At 28.2% G+C, this 18,539-nt stretch overlaps 2 protein-coding genes across 2 annotated transcripts in view; one reads left to right on the top strand and one right to left on the bottom strand.

Moving 5' to 3' along the window:
* Positions 1–6,788, top strand: part of LOC107443556 (protein disulfide-isomerase A5) — a 36,300-nt gene extending 29,512 nt beyond the window's left edge. The window contains exons 21-23 of the mRNA XM_043043455.2: positions 370–382; positions 471–577; positions 6,390–6,788. Of these exons, the coding sequence (XP_042899389.1) occupies positions 370–382; positions 471–567 (110 nt within the window). The 3' untranslated portion in view covers positions 568–577; positions 6,390–6,788. The remainder of the gene's footprint in view (positions 1–369; positions 383–470; positions 578–6,389) is intronic.
* A 3,645-nt stretch (positions 6,789–10,433) lies between these two features.
* LOC107443555 (serine-rich adhesin for platelets) lies at positions 10,434–16,088 on the bottom strand. The gene has a single exon (XM_071183944.1). The coding sequence runs from the start codon at positions 16,086–16,088 to the stop codon at positions 10,434–10,436; it is 5,655 nt and encodes a 1,884-aa protein (XP_071040045.1).
* Positions 16,089–18,539: the final 2,451 nt, after the last annotated feature.

Genomic DNA, 18,539 nt, shown 5'->3' on the forward strand with positions numbered 1-18,539 from the left:
TTAAAGGCTGTAATAATATAAAAAATAAACTGAAAAGATTTTTAAATGAGATATTTCAAAAATGATCAATTAGCCATGTGCTCTAAATTATTCTGTAAATTGACATTTTTTGACGTATATAAATCTGTGCCAAATATAAAACTAAAGGTTTATAATATTTATTATTAGTTATAAAAATAAACATAAGTTTAAGTAACTGATATGTTTATTTTTTAAATTTTAAATGATTTAATTGATTTTTTAAATGCTTCATTTACTTTTTTAAATTTTGTAGCTTCCTTACAAATGTTATTATTTACTACTTATTTTATCTATAAATTACATAATTTTAAGAAAATATACTAATCATTGCTTATTTTTATTTTTCAGTGAAATATTTTAGGTAAGTTGATTCAAACTTTTTAAAAAATTTTCTTTTAATTAAGTTTTTTTTTCGAGTTTCAATAATTATTTTATTTGTTTATTTTTAGCCATGGAAAATTAGTTGCTGAATATAATAAAGGGAGAACTGTAGAAGACATTGTACAATTTATGTCCAATCCACCTGTTGCCAAAGAAGAATTATGAAATATCTTAGGTAATTTAATTTTATTAATTAATTTAAGAGGTAATTTTCAATGTATGTGTAAACTGCTTTTAATATCTCTATCAGAAGTACAAAAAAAAAATTTTTTTTCCTCCATTTTAGTAAATTTTTTATAAATAGTTTGCTTGTTAAAGTCAGAGTGAAAAGGCAGTTTCAGATAATAGGAAAAAGTATTGTCCTTACTGAAAAATTGTTTAGAAGTAGTGTTATTTTCCTTTTAAGTGTACTTTAGCAGTCAAGGGAACACTCTGTAGTAGGGAAAATTTTGTCACATAATATTCTGTTAAGTAAAAGTTTTATAAAACATATTTTGTTGCTAAAGTACTGAAAAAAAAAACTGATAAAAGTTTTTTTTTACCCTCATGGGTACCCAATTTTTTTTCCAAAATTTATCTGAAAAGAAATCTTCCTAAATTTGGTAAGTTCTTCTTTTATGTGAAATAAGTTTAAATATGTATAAAATAAATGGATAAGTTGTACATGTTTTATATAATAATATTTTATATGCACTTACACTTGCAGTAAAAGTGTTTGCAAAATAAGTTGTTTTATCCTCTTGAGTAAACTGATTGATTTTGAATATGCAGAATGATAGATTATATAGATATACGTATTGGAATCTTATTTTAAGAATTTAAATGAAATTTTGCACATTTTAAAAATACAAATTAGGCTGTTAGCCAAAATATTCTAAAAGTTGCTTAACTAAAACAGTACTCCTATGTTGTTTGTCAATATATAAGTCATATGTAAAACACTTTTTGCTGGAAGCTTCATTTCCAACTTTTTTTTAATAGTCCTGTAACTTTTTTTCTTCTTTTATTTTTAAGTTCACTGCTTCCTTATTACTGTAAGACATACTTTCTATGGTAAAAATCAGCATAATGGTTACTCAAATTATAGTAAAAACAAACGATAAACCAAAAATATAATATTCTCTTTGAAATACTGTTGAAAAATGAAAGTAAATTATATAAATCTTGAAGTTCTTGTGTTATACTGCATACACAGGTATTTTTTTCTGACAAATTATCAAAATCTCTGAAAGGCTTGTTTTCAAATGCTTTCTTATCAAAGTCAATGTTATCAAAGTCAATGATTTCTAATGTGTTAAGGCACAATAAATAATTTCTAATATGTTATAACTATTTTGCTTTTTATGATGCGAGATTTTAGATTAGTGTTTTTTATTCGTACAATGTTATTGTATTGGGGTGTATTCTTTCAGTTTGAATTTTTTTTTCTCTTTTTCTCAGATTTTAAAAACATTAAATTTCAGAAATAATGAAAAAAAAAACAACTTAAAAATACATTTATATAAACTTAGCAACTGGCTTTCTGTATATAACTGTGAAATAAGTTTAGGTTCCACATTGCTTTTAGAATTGTTCAGCTCATCTACTTTTGGCAGTTTAAAAGATTTTGAACTTTTTATACTAATCTTAAATTTTTATGCTAACCTTGAATTTGGATTTAGAAAGCATTTTCTATTTCCGGAACTCGTTAAACATAGTGTTTACTTTACTGAACTCTTTTTCTTTTCTTTTTCCTTTTTGTAATGTATTTACATTTAACATTTCAAGTTCAAATAAAATGTTTAATTCTTGTTCTAATTTTTGAAACCACAAACTTAACAATTTGTTTGAAATGGAATCAAAGTTTAAAGTTTTTAAAGCTGTGTTTCTATCATTATTGACTTCAGTACTAAATATCTTTAGATTTAATTGAATAGTTATAAGTTGTTTTTTCCAGAGAACTTGTGTTTAATGCTTGCACTTTAACTGGCCTGTTCTTAGTTTACAAAGAAAATTGATTATTTTTTCCTTATAATCTATATTTTATTTTGGATGTCTTAAAAACCTATACAGAGATATCTTGTTCACTGCTATTAGCTTTATGATAGTTAAGAAAGAAATATGTTGATATTTGCATTTTGTTTATTTATTAACTCTTTTTAACTGACATACTATTTCCTTGCCTTGGGAATGGAATGTTTTAGTTTGGTACAATATCTCTGTGATGCCATAATAGGCATTTAAAATTTCTTTAATTTCATAAGTTTAATTTTTAATCATTCTTAATCCAATTTTTTTTAAATTATATCAATTATAATTAATTTTTATTTCATTTTAAAAAGAGCAAATCTAAATATTTTATTTTCTTCTTAACAATCAATAAAACTGCTAACTTTTTAATTCAATACAAATGTAAAACACTGCCGCGACTAAATCGAATATAAAGATCTATTTTTAACTTTTTATTCCTTTAGTTACTTTATTTCTCTTATCACAAATATGTTTCAAAATCTTCCTGGTCTTTTTGGCGATTACACTATAGCCAAATTATTTTAATATTAATTACGCGGAGTTGGATTTGTTTTTGGCTATTTTATCTTTCATTTAATCATCAACTATGGATCTCTGCCCGTGGTCCTAACCGTCAGTTGTGAACAATTCAATTAATTTTAATTTTGAATTCTTGACATTAGGGCGGGGGTGGTTCGCCCCCTTGGTTAAACCAAATTTTTCAATTTTACAAATTACCGATTTTAGGAAAATCTTTATTTTAGAAATAATGCATCTCTTTATCCCTTTAAGGGAATGCTTTTTACTGTCAATATATGACTTCCATGATGTATTTAATAATAATATTTCTAAAAATAAATAAATTCTTTTTTTTTAAATAATTTCTCATGTTATTGAACATAAATATTATTATAATTAAAANAGAATATATCCCTATAAGGGAACACTTTTTGTTTTAGATATATGATGACCATCTAATAATAATATTTCTAAAAATAAATAAATTCTTTTTTTTTTTTTTAAATAATTTCTCATGTTATTGAAAATAAATATTATAATTAAAAAAATATATATAGTTATTAGGGCGGGTGGAAAAAACCGAAGTTCTTATTTTGCAAAGTGCTATAATGCGGAAGCGATGTCTTACATAAAAATAAATAATTTAACACAAAAAATTTTAAAATCTGTTAATATCTTCCTTCAATGCATCCCAATTAAAGTTATTGGACATTTTTCTTAAAGTTTTGGATCCAAATAAAAATTTTACAATCGTTATGCTGTAATCTTTTATAATTATTTTATGGTTTTGGAATGGAAAGTAAATTTAAAAAAAAAATATTGATTAAATACATAATTGTTGCATAATGCATTTGAAAAAAGCAAAAAATATCATTCAAATCTTTTTTGTTTGTCCTTAAATGGTGCCTTTTAGTTTGCCGATCTTTACCTTGCATTGTGCACTGTAACATTTTTCTTTCTTGTTGAACTTATTAATTTAAGGTTTAATTTTGCGTTATTTGTATCTGTTAGTAATGCTGAGTAGTTAACAAATTATTTGCGTTTTTTTGCCTTAATCTGCTGCTATAGTTTGTTTTTATTCTAGTTTTTTTTTTTCATTGACAATTATAATCCTTATAGTAGTTAAGTCATCAAAGACGATAGTTATGAGGCAGGCTTTTGAATGCCCTATATTTGGTCACTCAAGAGATTTTTATGTAAACAAGCTACACACACATGAAAAGNATTAAAATGTTCAAGAGGGATATTTGTTCACATTGCGCTACACCGTTAAAATATATAAAACTTTCAGTCCTGTGATTTTTTTAGAGTGGCACCCCTGTAAATAACAATTAAGTAAAATTTTTTGAAGTAGCTAGTCTAGTAGCAAAAAAATTAAACGCTTGTACGATAAATCATCCGTTCCTTCTGTGTCTCATTACAGAATAGTGCAACTCCTTAATGCTTTTGATAATTCCTATTATAATATAAGAAAGTCATACAGTCATGCTTAAAGACAAAGATTCATTTAAACAAAGACTAGAGGAATTTAAACTAAGATCTATTTCTCTTTTTGATGTTACTGCATGTGTAAATGCACAAATACTGAAAATTGTATGTGCAAGAACTCTGCTGATAGGTTTGACTGTAAAATTTCTATCAACTGCATTTGAGAATAAACAAACAGGCTCCCTGCCTTGAGTTAAGATTTATTTTTCTTCATCAAAAATCTGATTTTAGAAAAAAAGGATCATTGGACTTGGAAAAAAAGGTAGGTTGAATAAAAATATCGAACGGAAGACTCTTGAGTGATACACAAAGTGGATCTGAAATCCAAACATTTAAGAATGTAACAATTTTTCTGCTGTTTTGAAGACGGATGATAAATCCAGAGTTGCCACAGGCGACTAAAATGCAACTATTTTTGGCATGAAGTGACTATGGCAACTTTTTTTGCCTTAAAAAGCTAAAAAAGCAACTATTTTCAGGAAAAAGAGACTATTGGGAGACTTTTATGCACTCCTAGTGATGTTTTTTTTAAGCATGACTTGGGTTGGAAATCTGTGGCCTGAGATAGTTTCTGAACACACAAGACTTTTTTTTTCTTAAAAAATAAAAAATTTTGACAATTTTGAATTGCAAATTTGAATCTTCACTTTTTAATTCGTTCAATCTGCACAGATTCCATTGTAAGTCTATTTCGTTTCTTGATCGCCTTTTCAATGGTTATATTTCAATAGCTTCAAAATTCCGCATGATTTTTTAAAAAAAAAGAAATTTAATGCGATATTACAATGCGTGAATCTCGAATTTGACTAATCACTTTTCACAATATATATATAATATTATATATATATATATTCCTAGATCAATTATTGATAAGAGGGAAAATATTGCTAGAACATTAACGTTTATATAAAAATTATCACATTTGCCTCCAGCTTGACTATATAGATCATGGTATATGACAATTAAGTCATTAACAAAATTTTAGTCATATTTTTGATGCATTTTTGTTCTTATTTAGGCATCTATTTTCATAGTTTTCGGCTACTAAAAGCAACTATTTTGTTTATATTTTTCTGTGACAACCATGTAAATCTTAACAGAGTAAATCATTAAAAAAAAAGCCTGGTGGCAGATGAGAGTTAAGCTAGATGCAACAGCCCTAAGCAGTGATTAGTATGGAGTGTCCAATTACACAGCTATGGCAGGAAATGCATTCGAAATCCTGGATGGAAGGATCCACCTTGGGAAGAAAAATTTAGACATTTTGTGCAACCAAAAATAATTTTGATGCAAATGATTACACTAAAATTATTTTTTGGTTTAATTACTTTTTGTTTCCCCCCATACCTTCTGCACTTAAGTGATGCTGACATTTTATCACTTATCGATTCTGACATAAATCTCCTGGATAATATCAATAAGTTTCCGTGTCACACTCGAGTGGCTGAGAGAATTGTCAATTTAGTGCCAGAAGCTTCACTTATAGTGCGTTGACAAGAATCCGGAGATGACTTTTATCAAATCAATGATCTCATCCAAGTCAGTTATGTCTAAGATTTTCTCAAAAATCAGACTTTAGAAGTGTTTAAAAGTAAGCTGTTGAATCCAGATGTTTCTTATTATCGTTATCAATTCGTATTCTATTATTATCGTTATCAATTTGTTTTAAAGTGTAATGTGCATGGTATGTTGATTCTAGATAGCTGGTTAGGAAAGGTGTGAGGGTGTTCAACTATCAAGAATCTCCAAGTGTTGAAAAAAAAAAAAAAAAAAAAAAAAAAAAAAAAAAACTTTAATCTGATTTAAAATATTGTTTATTTTATTTAACCTTTTTGAATCCTCAAACTAATTATATATTGATTAAATTGAAATATTGATTATTGATTAAACTGAAATATTGATTATTGATTAAATTGAAATATTGATTGTAAGATTTAAAAGTTATTTCTGTATTTTATAGTCTGTATTATAGTCTATATTTTCATTTTTAGACTAAGAGAAGAAGATTTGCATGGTCAACTAATTATCATTTTGAAAGACAAGTTGTATATGTTTGGGGAAAAGTTTACTTAATTAATGATCTCATCAATGCATTTTTGTGTGATTATAAATCTATTTTAATATTTTGGTTTTAACATCAGTTTTCAATCAGCTAAATGAAACAAAAATTGTGTTTGTGTTCCAATTAATTATGTAATTTATTATTTAATTATAAACGGACAAATATTTTGTTTGGAATTTTTTTGTGTGAATAATCGACAATTTTGAATTTATTTGGAATGGGATTTCAATTTGTTTTAACCTAATAAATTAGAAGGGAATATTTTTATATAATTCATAATCAACTGTATAAATTATATCTGTTCTGTAAATAAAACAAACTTGTTTTTTATGTGTTGTAATTTCTTTTTGAATTCATTTCATGTAATATAATTGGTTATATTTTCAAAGTTAAAGCTGTTTTCCCCCCTTAGTTTTGGTTTCTTATAGTATTATTATGATTATGTCATAATTATTATTTTACTTGATAAATATAAGTTCTACAACCTTGAAGTGTCACAGCGACTGTTTTCTTCCACATTTTCAATTTTGTTTCGTGTGTTTTTAATTTTCAGCACAAGTTTATCATAGTGAATTGACTACATATTAATTTAATATTTTAAATTAGACTGACAATTAAGTACAGTAGGGAACCGATTATCCGGAACGGTCGGGACCATCGCTATTCCGGATAACTGATTTTTCCGGTTTTCTGAATCGCTACAAAAAGCAGTTTTTTTTATTGCTAAACCTAACTAAAAAAAAAAAATTGGAAATGGAATACACTAATGATTATTTCCAAAATGATGGTAAGGTAAACATCTTTAAAAAAAGGAAGAAAAATCGTAAAATCTTACGAGGAAAAAAATTTTTTTTTTTTTAGAAATGGCGAGAAAATGTATCGAATTTTGTTCCGGTTTTTTGGTTTTCCGGTTTTCTGATTTCCGGATAACGGGTTCCGTACTGTAATTTAATTTTAAAAAATAAATCAATAGTAATTAAGATAATTTTTTATTGTTATGTTTTAATAGAGATCTTGTTAAGAAAGGTTTCAACAAAAAATTTAATATATTTTTAATATTGATTGACTTTTCAATTATTATGATTTGGGGCAAAATGTTTCAGAAATTTTCTTGTTGCACATTAATTTCTATTGAATAAATAGTTTCCTGTTGCAGAGATTGATAACTCAATTTTTAGAAATGCTAGTCTTGATCTTGATATCAAATTCATACAAAAAAATTTTTTTTTGTAAATATGAATAAAATTCGCTGATACAAAAAATATGTTGACGATAGTCATACATACTATCTTTCTGTTTTATTTATTTTCAGAATTTCTTTTTTTTTTGCAAGTTTTTTCCTTTCTGCCTGTCGATATTTAGGAAAGAAAATGTCTAATTTTAGAGCTTAAAGTGGCTGAAAGTTACTAATTATATGAGCTTAGTGAGATATTTCTTTATAAACATAAAATTCTTTGTCTGCAATTTATATATCTGTAATTAATTTATTATTTTTATGCTAAAGGAGTATAGCAAGAAATCAATTTTGTCCTTTTGGCAAAAAATGTAATAATTATCTAAATTTACTTTTAAGTATGCATAAGATACGCTTCCTTCTACTATGGAGTTAAAGATTTAAAAAACTTTATGAAGCTTTATTGCTTGATGCCTTTTAAATAATTCAGTTAAGGTAATAAGTATAAAGTAACCAATTTAAGTAAAAAGTTATATTGCAAATCATATCAGCAGTTATTTACTTGTTTTGATTGAGATTAACAATGATTATGGAAGTTCCGATTTTTTTTCATTAATAATTGAGAATTACTTCCAATATCCTGTAAAATCAATTATAAATTAAATACATTTTTTTGTTTGAGTTATCTTTATAATAGTTATCTTTTGTTGACATAAATTTTCTTTTTAGTATAACCGAATTCATAAAGCTATTCATAAAGCTTCGTATAAAGCTAAATACGAGTCATTATTTCATGATCTTATTTCCTTGACCTTTTCTTATCTGAATTCAAAAAAGGTCATTGTGCCATTATAAAAATTTTATGTTAAGTTTCTGAAATCCAAANTTCCAATATCCTGTAAAATCAATTATAAATTAAATACATTTTTTTGTTTGAGTTATCTTTATAATAGTTATCTTTTGTTGACATAAATTTTCTTTTTAGTATAACCGAATTCCGTTTTATTCAAAAAAGGTCATTGTGCCATAATAAAAATGTTATGTTAAGTTTCATTGAAAAACTGTAATTAAAATTATTTAAGGTTATTTAAAAAAAAAAAAAACTTATTATATTATACTATATTTAAATCAGTTTTTTTTTTTTGTCCCTAATGCATATCTAACTTCCAGATAAAATGTAACCCATAGTATATTTATAGGTTACTATTTGTGGCTAATCTTATTTTTACTATATCAAAAATTTAGATATAGGAAAAATTCTGCATTATGTTGCACTAAACATACAGATTTATAGATTTGATATCAGAAATAATGCAACTTTTTTAAAAAATTAGGGTGCGTAGCATTTTTTAAAAGTGCTTAAAGGTGCTTATTTTTTATTTGCATTTTTTAAAAGCCCCCAAAGATGCTTTTTTATTCGGGGCTTGTAAAAAGTGCTTAATTTTCTATATTTTAAAAAGAGATTTTTCTTTGCCGTGTCTATTTTCGTTATAAATTACAAAAAATGCATAATTTTCAGAATTATATTTAGCAGAAACTAGTTATTTTATCATGATTATGTAAAGTTTTTGGAAATGTTTTTGAATTTTATTGAAATTTATGTTTGTAAATTATGAACTTTAAACGATAGAATTTTTTTATTTTTTATTACTGCACAGATATAATTATGATTCCTGAAAAGGAAAGTGATTAAAAAATATTTTTTGCTGAAAAATCTGACTACGCACCCTGTTAGATTTATTTTAAAAGTTAGATTTATTTTCAAGTATCTATAACGTCTAGTTCAATTTTACGAAGTATGTGTTATTTCCTGAATTGATATGTATTTGGTTTTAATAACATAAATGAAATGAAGTTTTTCCAGATGATATAAATAATTGCATTATAGTTAATGCTTTTAATAAGTGTAAAATTTAAGAATATTTCATTGGAAATGAAAACAGATATCAAGTATAATTATGTCTTCTAGGAAAATCTTTTTAAAAAATCAGAAATATCATTTTTTTTGTGTGTATTAGCAATTTCTTTTAAATAGTAATGCACTTGCCCTGTAAAGTATTTTTAACATGTGTTCTGCAGCCCTGAACTAAATTGAATTTTATTTTTAAGGTAAGTTGGTAAATCTTTCCATTTACTATAATTATAAATAGTTAATGTTTGCCATTTTTTAACAGAAAAATTAGTGTTTAATTAATATATAGAATTTTTCTTTTCTCACAATATATTTTTTATTAATCTGACTAGCTAAAGCTATTTTTCTACTAAGTGGGAACATTTTAGTTTCAATAATCCTGTCTGTTAAGCGTTTATCTTGTAAATACTTTTAGTAATGAACTCTAATGTTTCAGTACTTTTAACTTGATTAAAAAATATTGTTTCTTTCTTAGTTTTAAATAGAAGTATCTGACTTTCTTATTTACGATCAAAAATTGTTTTTTATTTAAATTTGATTACTTAAGGGCCTTTAAAGATACCTTTGTCTACTGAACTGACTCATATGTCACATATTAAAGTGACAAATGAAAAATGTTTAATATAAAATTAGTTATTAATAACAAATATTATAATGTTTTACATAAAATTATTTTTACGCTTTAATAACATTTTTATATTAATTTACTAACTGAGTTATTAATATTTCTCTTATCATTTTATTTAATGCAGAAGTACTAATTGCATTTTACAGTGATTTTTTTAAACATATTGTCATAATACAATGTTTGAAATGGATTTAATAAGCACTATGTTAGTTGAAACTTACATCATGGGAATTTAGGTGGCATTCCTGATCTTGTGAATTTAATTGATTGAAGCATTAAAAGTTTTTAGAAATGCCACTGATGCTTCTGTCCCACAAACTGCTTCTACAGCTGCTGTAATTGCCTGCATAATGTCCTCTAAATCACCAGATAACACAGAAAGCCTAAAGTCTTCTGACGAGGCCAAAGCTGTTGCTAAGTCCATCGCTAACTTTTGTTTAATTTCTTCAGGCGTTACAGTTTTGGGTTTTGGTTCAGAAGTTTTCTCTTTTCCTGGCGACTCATCTTTTTGCTTATCTGCATCCTCCTTTGATACTGTTTTGTTACTTGTATCAGATTTGGGCTCTGATTTAACATTTTTATCAACAGGCTCGTTTGTGGAATCCTTGTTGTCCTTTTTACTGTTATCTTTGCTGTCTGAGCTTATTTCATCTATTTTTAAATTTTTATCCTGGATGTTTACTTGTGCATCTAACTGATCAATTAACTCTTGATCTAAACCAAATTCCCCTGCAAGTTTTGCTTTTAGGTTTTGGTCAGCCGGATTGAAGTTCAAATTGGAATTATTGTTGTCATTGTTACTCTTATCTTTAGCATCAGACATTGTTTCTTCCTTTTCTGGTTTTTTATCCTGGGTATTTACTTGGCCATCAATTTGATCAATAAACTCTTGGCCTAAGCCAAATTCTGCTGCAAGTTTTGCTTGTAGGTTTTGATCAGACAGACTGAAATCAGATTCTTTGTTTATTGTATCATTTGAATCAATATTAGAATTCACTGTGGTCTTTTTTGATTCTGTAGATCTTGTTGTATCAGATGCAGTGTTCAAATCAACTTTTGTTTCTACATTAGATTTTCCATCTAAAAGTTGTGATACACTTGACAATATGCATTGAACAGATTCATCAGCTAGCATGTTTTGTGATGAATCAGTCAATATTTTCTTGTCCTTAAGTATGTCTGCAGTAATATCTGTCAATGCAGTAGCAAATTCCTCAGCTGTTTTATCAACAATCAAGAGTCCTGCGATTAATCTTTCAACAACACTGTTATTCAACTCAACTTGAAATTTTTCAGAAAGCTTCTGAGAATATAATTTTGAGAATACTACCAAATCTTCATTTGTTAGTGACTTTTTCAACAAAGCATTTAATTTATCTGTTGCTATTATCTTGGCTTTCAGCATTGAGGCAAAATTTTTCTTGATATCAGAATTGGACAATGTTGAAGCTCCTTCGTTGTTAAGTTTTGAGTTTAAACTTATTTCTTTTTGCTCCATCATAGCACCATCAGCTTTTATTTTTGCAGTTTGTCTTGCTGCTGCTTGTACACTCAAATCTTGGTCACCTAACTTAGTTTCCCCATCTACATCTGCTAATATATCTAAATTAAAATTGTCGCTTTGTTTTACATCTGTTTTACTATTTATTGTTGGTTTTTTAATGTCTGTCGCTGAACTGTCTTTTGATTTTTGGTCCTTGTCTTCAAAAATCAATTTATCAACACTTTTCTCAAAATCAGTATCATCTTTCTTTGCATCTCCCGAGGCTGTTGAATTCATTTTTGTGGTTGCTGCTGCTGCCAACGCTGCTTTTGTATCAATTTTAAGATTAAATGATTGTGAAACAGCTTCCAATAAGCACTGAACGACTGCATCTGAAATGCTGTCTAGATTGGTTTTTAACAACTTTCCTTGATCTGAAAGTATATCTGCTGTTTTATTAATGAAAGTATTCATGAAATTTGATTTCGAATTTAGAAATTCCATAAAAAAGGACATGGCTGTATCATCATTGGCATTTATTTGAAGTTTTTGAGACAATAGTTTCGAGTAAGTTTCACTCATTGCTGCTACTTCTTGTGGATTTACTTGTATTTCTTCTAAATTTTTGATAATTCCTGTGGCTGCAGCCTTTGCTTTTAACAAATCAATAAAAGTAGATTTTAAATCCTTTCCTGATTGTATTCCTTCTGATTCAACTTCTATTGGCTTTTTCATAACATTTGCTTCAACATTACCTTTTGTTTGCTGCATGTTTTTTTCTGTTCCTTTCAGCTCTTTCAAATCAGGTGCATATTCTCCAGATGATAGGATATCAATATCTGAATCAGCTGAAACATTATTTGGAGTTTTATTATTTATATTTGTACTGGATTTTATTGCTTTGTCTGCATTTTTGCCTAGATCTGATTTTGAGTTTCCAATTAAACTTTTTTCAGATGATGTACCTTCACCAATATCTAAATCAGTTGCGATCTGCATTCCTTGATCCATGCCGACTTCTTTACTCATTCCGTTTGAAAAGGTTTCAAATGCACATTGCATGGCTAAATCTAACGCATTATTCAAATTATTTGAATTTAATTTATTTTCCGCCATTAGAATATCCGCGGTCACACTTGCCAGACTCTGTATAGCATTTTGGTAATCAGAATTCATTTTAATTGTCCCTAGTCCCTCAGAAAGAAGTTTTATTTTATTGTTATCCTCTGAAATATTGAATTTCTCTGCTAATAGTTTTGAATATGATTTTGATGAATCCGCTATATCCTTTTCACTTAAATTCTTATCTAATAATGTTTCAAAGATTCCTGTTCCTAAAATTTGACCTTTTAATGCATTTTCAAATTTAAGTCTTAGCTCATTGTTAGAAACTGAGCTTTTGTCGGAATCATTTGATATTGGACCATTAAATTTGTTTAGTTCATCCACCTTGCCAGCATTTTTATCATTTGTTTCTGCTCCAGAAATCTTACTTTTGGTATCTATCTTCTGATTATTTTCTACTCCTAACTCTTTGCTTTGATTAGAAGAAGTATTCCCATTATCAGCTTCACCATTTACTTGAGAGTTACTTGCTTTCCTTGAATCAGTTGAGTCCGTTTCAGTTTTGTTGTCTTCAGAATTTCTAGTAATTCCGCTTTCTTCATTTTTATTGTTGATATTAATGTCTGCATCATTGGTGTTAGTTCTAGTTTTATCATTATTGATTTTTGTTTCAAAAGTTTTCAATATTTGTTTGTTTGGTAAGTCCACATTCAAATTGAGATCTCGCAGGCTGAGACGGAAGCACTCAATAGTTGTATTTACAATATTATCTAAATTACCAGAAGTTAATAGTTGTTGCGATTCCAGTATATCTCCTGAGAAGTTAGACAATGCATCTGCAATAGTTTCATCACTATTAGTTAATGCTGCTTGCAATACTTTATTTGTTGAATCCGTTAAATCAGATTCGCTTTTAACATTGAACCTGTCTGCTAAATTATTGGAATAATTTTCCATCAATTTCTTAAAGTTAATTGCATTTTTATTTGTTAGAACCTCTTTAAGTATTCCTAACTGGAGAATTTTATTTTTTAATTGAGTTATGAATTTTATTTTAAATTTTTTACTTCCTTTATCAACTTCTGTTTGTTTCGAATTTGTTGCGTCTATAGTTGATGAATTTAGTTTCTTTTGCTTTATACTGTCTTCTTCTTGTGTCTTTGCATCAGAATCTGTTATCATTTCTGTTGTTTTTACTGGTGATTTTGCTTTGTTATCAATTTTCCCATTGATGTTAGCAGATGCATCGTAATCAGATTTAAAACCTGAGGATTTATTAGAAGGTGATACTTCTGTGCTGATGTCTTCTGGCTTTGAACTTGCTTGATTAATAAGTTCATTTGAGGTTTGTGATATTGCTTCATCGATTGCTTGTTTTGTATCTTCAGCAGTTTTTGTAAGTTGATTCTTAGAGAGTATCCTTTGTTTATTTAGATCGTCAGAGAGGAAAGATGCCAGTGATTCAGCTATAGTATATTCATCTAGTGGGTATTCACTAGACGAAAACAAGTTTTGATACATATTTTGTGACAAAATATTAGAGTTAAAACCAGTTGTTTTCCTTAAAGTATTTTCTAATTTATTCGCGAACTTGCCTGCATCTTCTTTTGATACTTTCTGGAAAAAATTCATAATATTATCACTTGAAATAATATTTAGAAATAATGATTCTTTGAAGTCATTTTTAACGTCATCTGTGTTTTCATTGCCGAAAGTCGAGGAAAAGTCCTCAGTTGGAATTTGTTCCAAGTTGAATGATGTATCTTCATAATTTGTGTTCCAGTTTTCTGTTGAGAATGCATCTTCTGGTGGTGGAATCAGTTTTGAATTTAGACTTCCTACAAAATCAGCTGTTTTTCCACTGTCAAAATTATCAGTTGAAAAAATAGTCTCAGGTGAAATCTGTTCAAAGTTTGTTGTATCCGCATCATAATTTGAGTTCCAATTTGTTGTTGAGAAAGTATCTTGCGGTGTTCCTAAGGGAGGGGTATAAGGGTTAGGTCCTGATTGAAAACCGTTTGAGTTATCAGAATTTGTAGGAAATGAGTCTGTGTTTGTTTGAAATCCACTTGTTTGCTTATTGGATGTTAATCCAAAATTATTAGAGAAACCTGATGGTAATCCATAATTGTTGGAGAAATCAGATACCATTCCAAAATTATTGGAGGAGACAGATACCATTCCATAATTACTGGGAAAATCAGGTGCCATTCCAAAGTTATTTGAGAAACCTGGCTCCAATCCAAAGTTATTGGAGAAACTGGATTCTGTTCCAAAATTATTGGAGAAACCAGAGTTAGAAAATACATCATCTGGCATTTGAAATGAGTTTACTTGTGCATTTATTCCAATTGAGCCTGAGAATGGTAAATTGCTTGAAGAGCCCATGTTCCCAAAAGGTGTCTCACTAAATTGACTAAAGCCATTTCCTTGCAATTTGGATGGAGGAGGTGATTTAAAATTGAATGGAGAATCCAAACTTCCTGGAAACGTGTTCCCAAAATTAGTAAAATCTTTGCTACCATAGTCGTTGGTACTTGCAGAAGAAGTTTTGAAGTCATTAGAAAAATCATATGGGTTTGAAAATAAATCAGCCTGGGATTGTGATTTTACGCCTTGTAAACCATTTAGTCCTGGAACTTTCAAGGATAAATTTGGAATGTTTTCTGCAAACCCAGTATCTACAGAGAATGCTGGTGAACTAAATGCATTTACCGATTGTGATCGAACTGGAATGTTCGATTCATATGACTGGGGAAAGCCATTAGAATAATCAAAATTCTTCGAGAATGATCCAGAAGAGGCTATTGGAATTGGAGGTGGATTATTTGCTTTCAGTATCGAACCTGTTGGAGATTGAAAACTACTTGGTGGATTGAAGGATTTTGGTTGTTCACGAGAAATGATACTTAATCCAACCGGTTGTGTATTGTCGTTCTTGCTCTTCTCTTGTATGCTGTTTATCAATTGCACCATTTCTTGCACGAAGTCGTAATTTAGGGTTCCTTCGATTTCTATTGACGCTTTCTGTAAGCACTGCTGAACAGTTCTTTTTTTCAAGGCCACTGAAGCTGGGCTACTTCCAGATTTTGTCAAATCAGCTAAGGCAGATGCGAAAGCTAGTGTTGTTAATTGTGACATCTCTTTGGGTGTTTTTCTCGAATTCCAAGTCGAAATCAGCGTTTTCTTCATTGCGTTGATTCTGTTGGACAGCTCTTGTTGAGGAAAAGCATCTCTTGATTGAATAATGCATCTCAAAAATGTGTTTATCAACTTTTCTGCCTGACCAGTATCGGATAATGGATTTACCCGGCCACTTGCCGCGTGGGAAGTGACCACAAGAAGAAAAATTAAACAAAAAATCATATTTGCTTTGAAAATCATTGTTGGTAAAAATGTATGAGAAGTACTAATCTGTTTTTTATTCATTTGGACTTTATATAGAGATAACTTAAACCACTGTTTTCTATTCTCGTGGCTTAGGTTTGAGATAAAAATGAAGATTTCTTAGAAGTAAATTAAGCATGTGCGTTTATTTACTTAGGTGGAAATTTTTTACAGTCTCCATAAATGTCATTCAGTTTTATTAATTGCCAAAGAAAATAGAGTTGTTCCTGCATTTATTATCTCAGCAGTTTCTCTCGCATAATTCGTTAATTAGCAATAAAAAATCGTTATGTTCGTTTCATTTCATCTCAATGCCCTGATGAAAAGATAATTATTAGCCCGTGTCACGATTTCGTATCTGTTCTGTAATATAACTTTCTAAAAAATCGTAAATTGTTGTGGTTTCTTTCTTTTTTATTACATTGCTTTCGTCATTCTCTGATAAATTACAAAATATTTGCATGATGCCAGTTATTCAAATACTGCCTGCCATACTGGTTACTGTAAATCACGAAAAAGTAATTTCGTTCAGTTGCTACTGTTGAATCATGCATTAGTTTTCTTTATTTTGGATAACTACGTAAAGATATTGACGTAGAGGGTTTATAGTTTTTGTTATCTCAATTGCCAAAGTTCCTGGGAAAAAATATGAAAAACAACAGTTTTATTTGAAGATGCTATCGTTCCTCGTTTTTTATGCTGGAAATTACAAGATATTCTAAGCTTGAAACAATGATGTGTTTTAACATCAACTGAACTTTAAAACCTTCTTCGAATGCGTTAGAAATAAAAAGATTTAAAAGAATATGTAATGTTATTCGTCTTAATGCGACAATTTAAGTTTTGGCATTGAACAGAATGAATTCCAGGTGAACAATTAGTCTCGATAGATTTAGCACCAACAAATAGTATAAATAGCCATATAATTTTTTCCCCCTCAACAATGTTTTTTGATATTAAACCTTTAATTGCTATAGTCTAAATATTTATTAAGTTTAATGGCATAGGATCCGAAAACCGCAGTTAGCTACAAATATAAACGTTATTATGCATTTAATGTAAGGAAATAACATGATCTTACAAATAGAATTTTGCATGATTCGGGAGGGAGGATTTCTGGGATACCTCGGAGTCACGTGACCTTTAAAAACGAAGCCTAAATAATGGGAATTTTCTCTTGGTGGAATGAACGCTGAATAATTGTGAAATATTCTTCAAAGGTGTAAGATTTTTGTTCATGTCCTCCAAACATTAGTATTTAAAACACATAGATGCCAACCGGGAAGTTCTAGATTCATAGAAGAACGGAAGTCGTAGAAGCTATAGTCCTAGATCCTCACCATGTAAATTTGTAACTCAAAAGCAATTAAGGTTAGATTAATTTGTTTAAATTTGCAAGCATCGATTATCAGGTTATATATATAGATATTTGTTTAAATATTTTATAAATAGTGGTGGCCAAAATCTCTTTAAATCAAATTTATTATCTGATAAAGCGAGAGAAGTTAGCTTGTATGCTCCGTGTTCCCAATCTCTTACAAAACCATTCATAGTATTTCCGCAGAAATACCAGTCATTGAAGTAAAATAATTGATGAAATTGGAAATAAGTACACAAGCAGTGGTTTGTTGTTTTGTTGTAGACAATTTGACCTTTTTACTTAAATTACACCGAATTTTGATTTATGCAGAGTGTAACTTAATTATATTTTATATATAGTGAAATTTATTTCTATTTTATTTCATTAAATATTAATTAATTTAATAATATACTTTTTATATATAATTAATTATATAAATATATTATATACTAACTCTGAGGGCGTGACAAATATTTTTATATTTTAATGTATCGAATTTGTATTTTTAACTGAAATGAAGATGGGAAATAGTTTTTGTGAACTTTAACAAGTGCCGATATAATGGAATGTTGTAAAAGGTCCGCCAATTTTAATTTATGCTGAGCATCTAAAAATTATTGTTTTCGGAGTTCGTTAAAATGATTTTATTTTAGATATTTCATTTGTTTTAATTTTAGCATTTTCAATTCAAAATAAATGAGTAAAATATTAATTTGTTACGGAAATTCAAAAATATTTTATATCGCTTGCAATAGCGCCGTTGAGCCGTTAAGTAATGTTTAAGATTTCGTCGTTTTTTCTGAATATTTTGTTTTAAAATTTCGAATTATGCTCTGCTTTATCTGACATAATTTTGTTAATAAATCTATTTATTTTCTAGTTTACAATATTTTTCATTCATTATATGAAATTGTTTAAACTATCGATATTGATTACTCTAGGGAACAAATTTTTTGTTGAATTTATGGAAATACTTGTTCTTGCCTAATTCGGGTGTGGAGATTTCAAATCTTAAATTAGTTTTGTTGTTAAACTCCTAGGCCATTAAACTTCAATTTTCAAATTATCAT

Source organism: Parasteatoda tepidariorum, chromosome 8 (assembly GCF_043381705.1).
Source record: "Parasteatoda tepidariorum isolate YZ-2023 chromosome 8, CAS_Ptep_4.0, whole genome shotgun sequence".
NCBI classification, from domain to species: domain Eukaryota; kingdom Metazoa; phylum Arthropoda; class Arachnida; order Araneae; family Theridiidae; genus Parasteatoda; species Parasteatoda tepidariorum.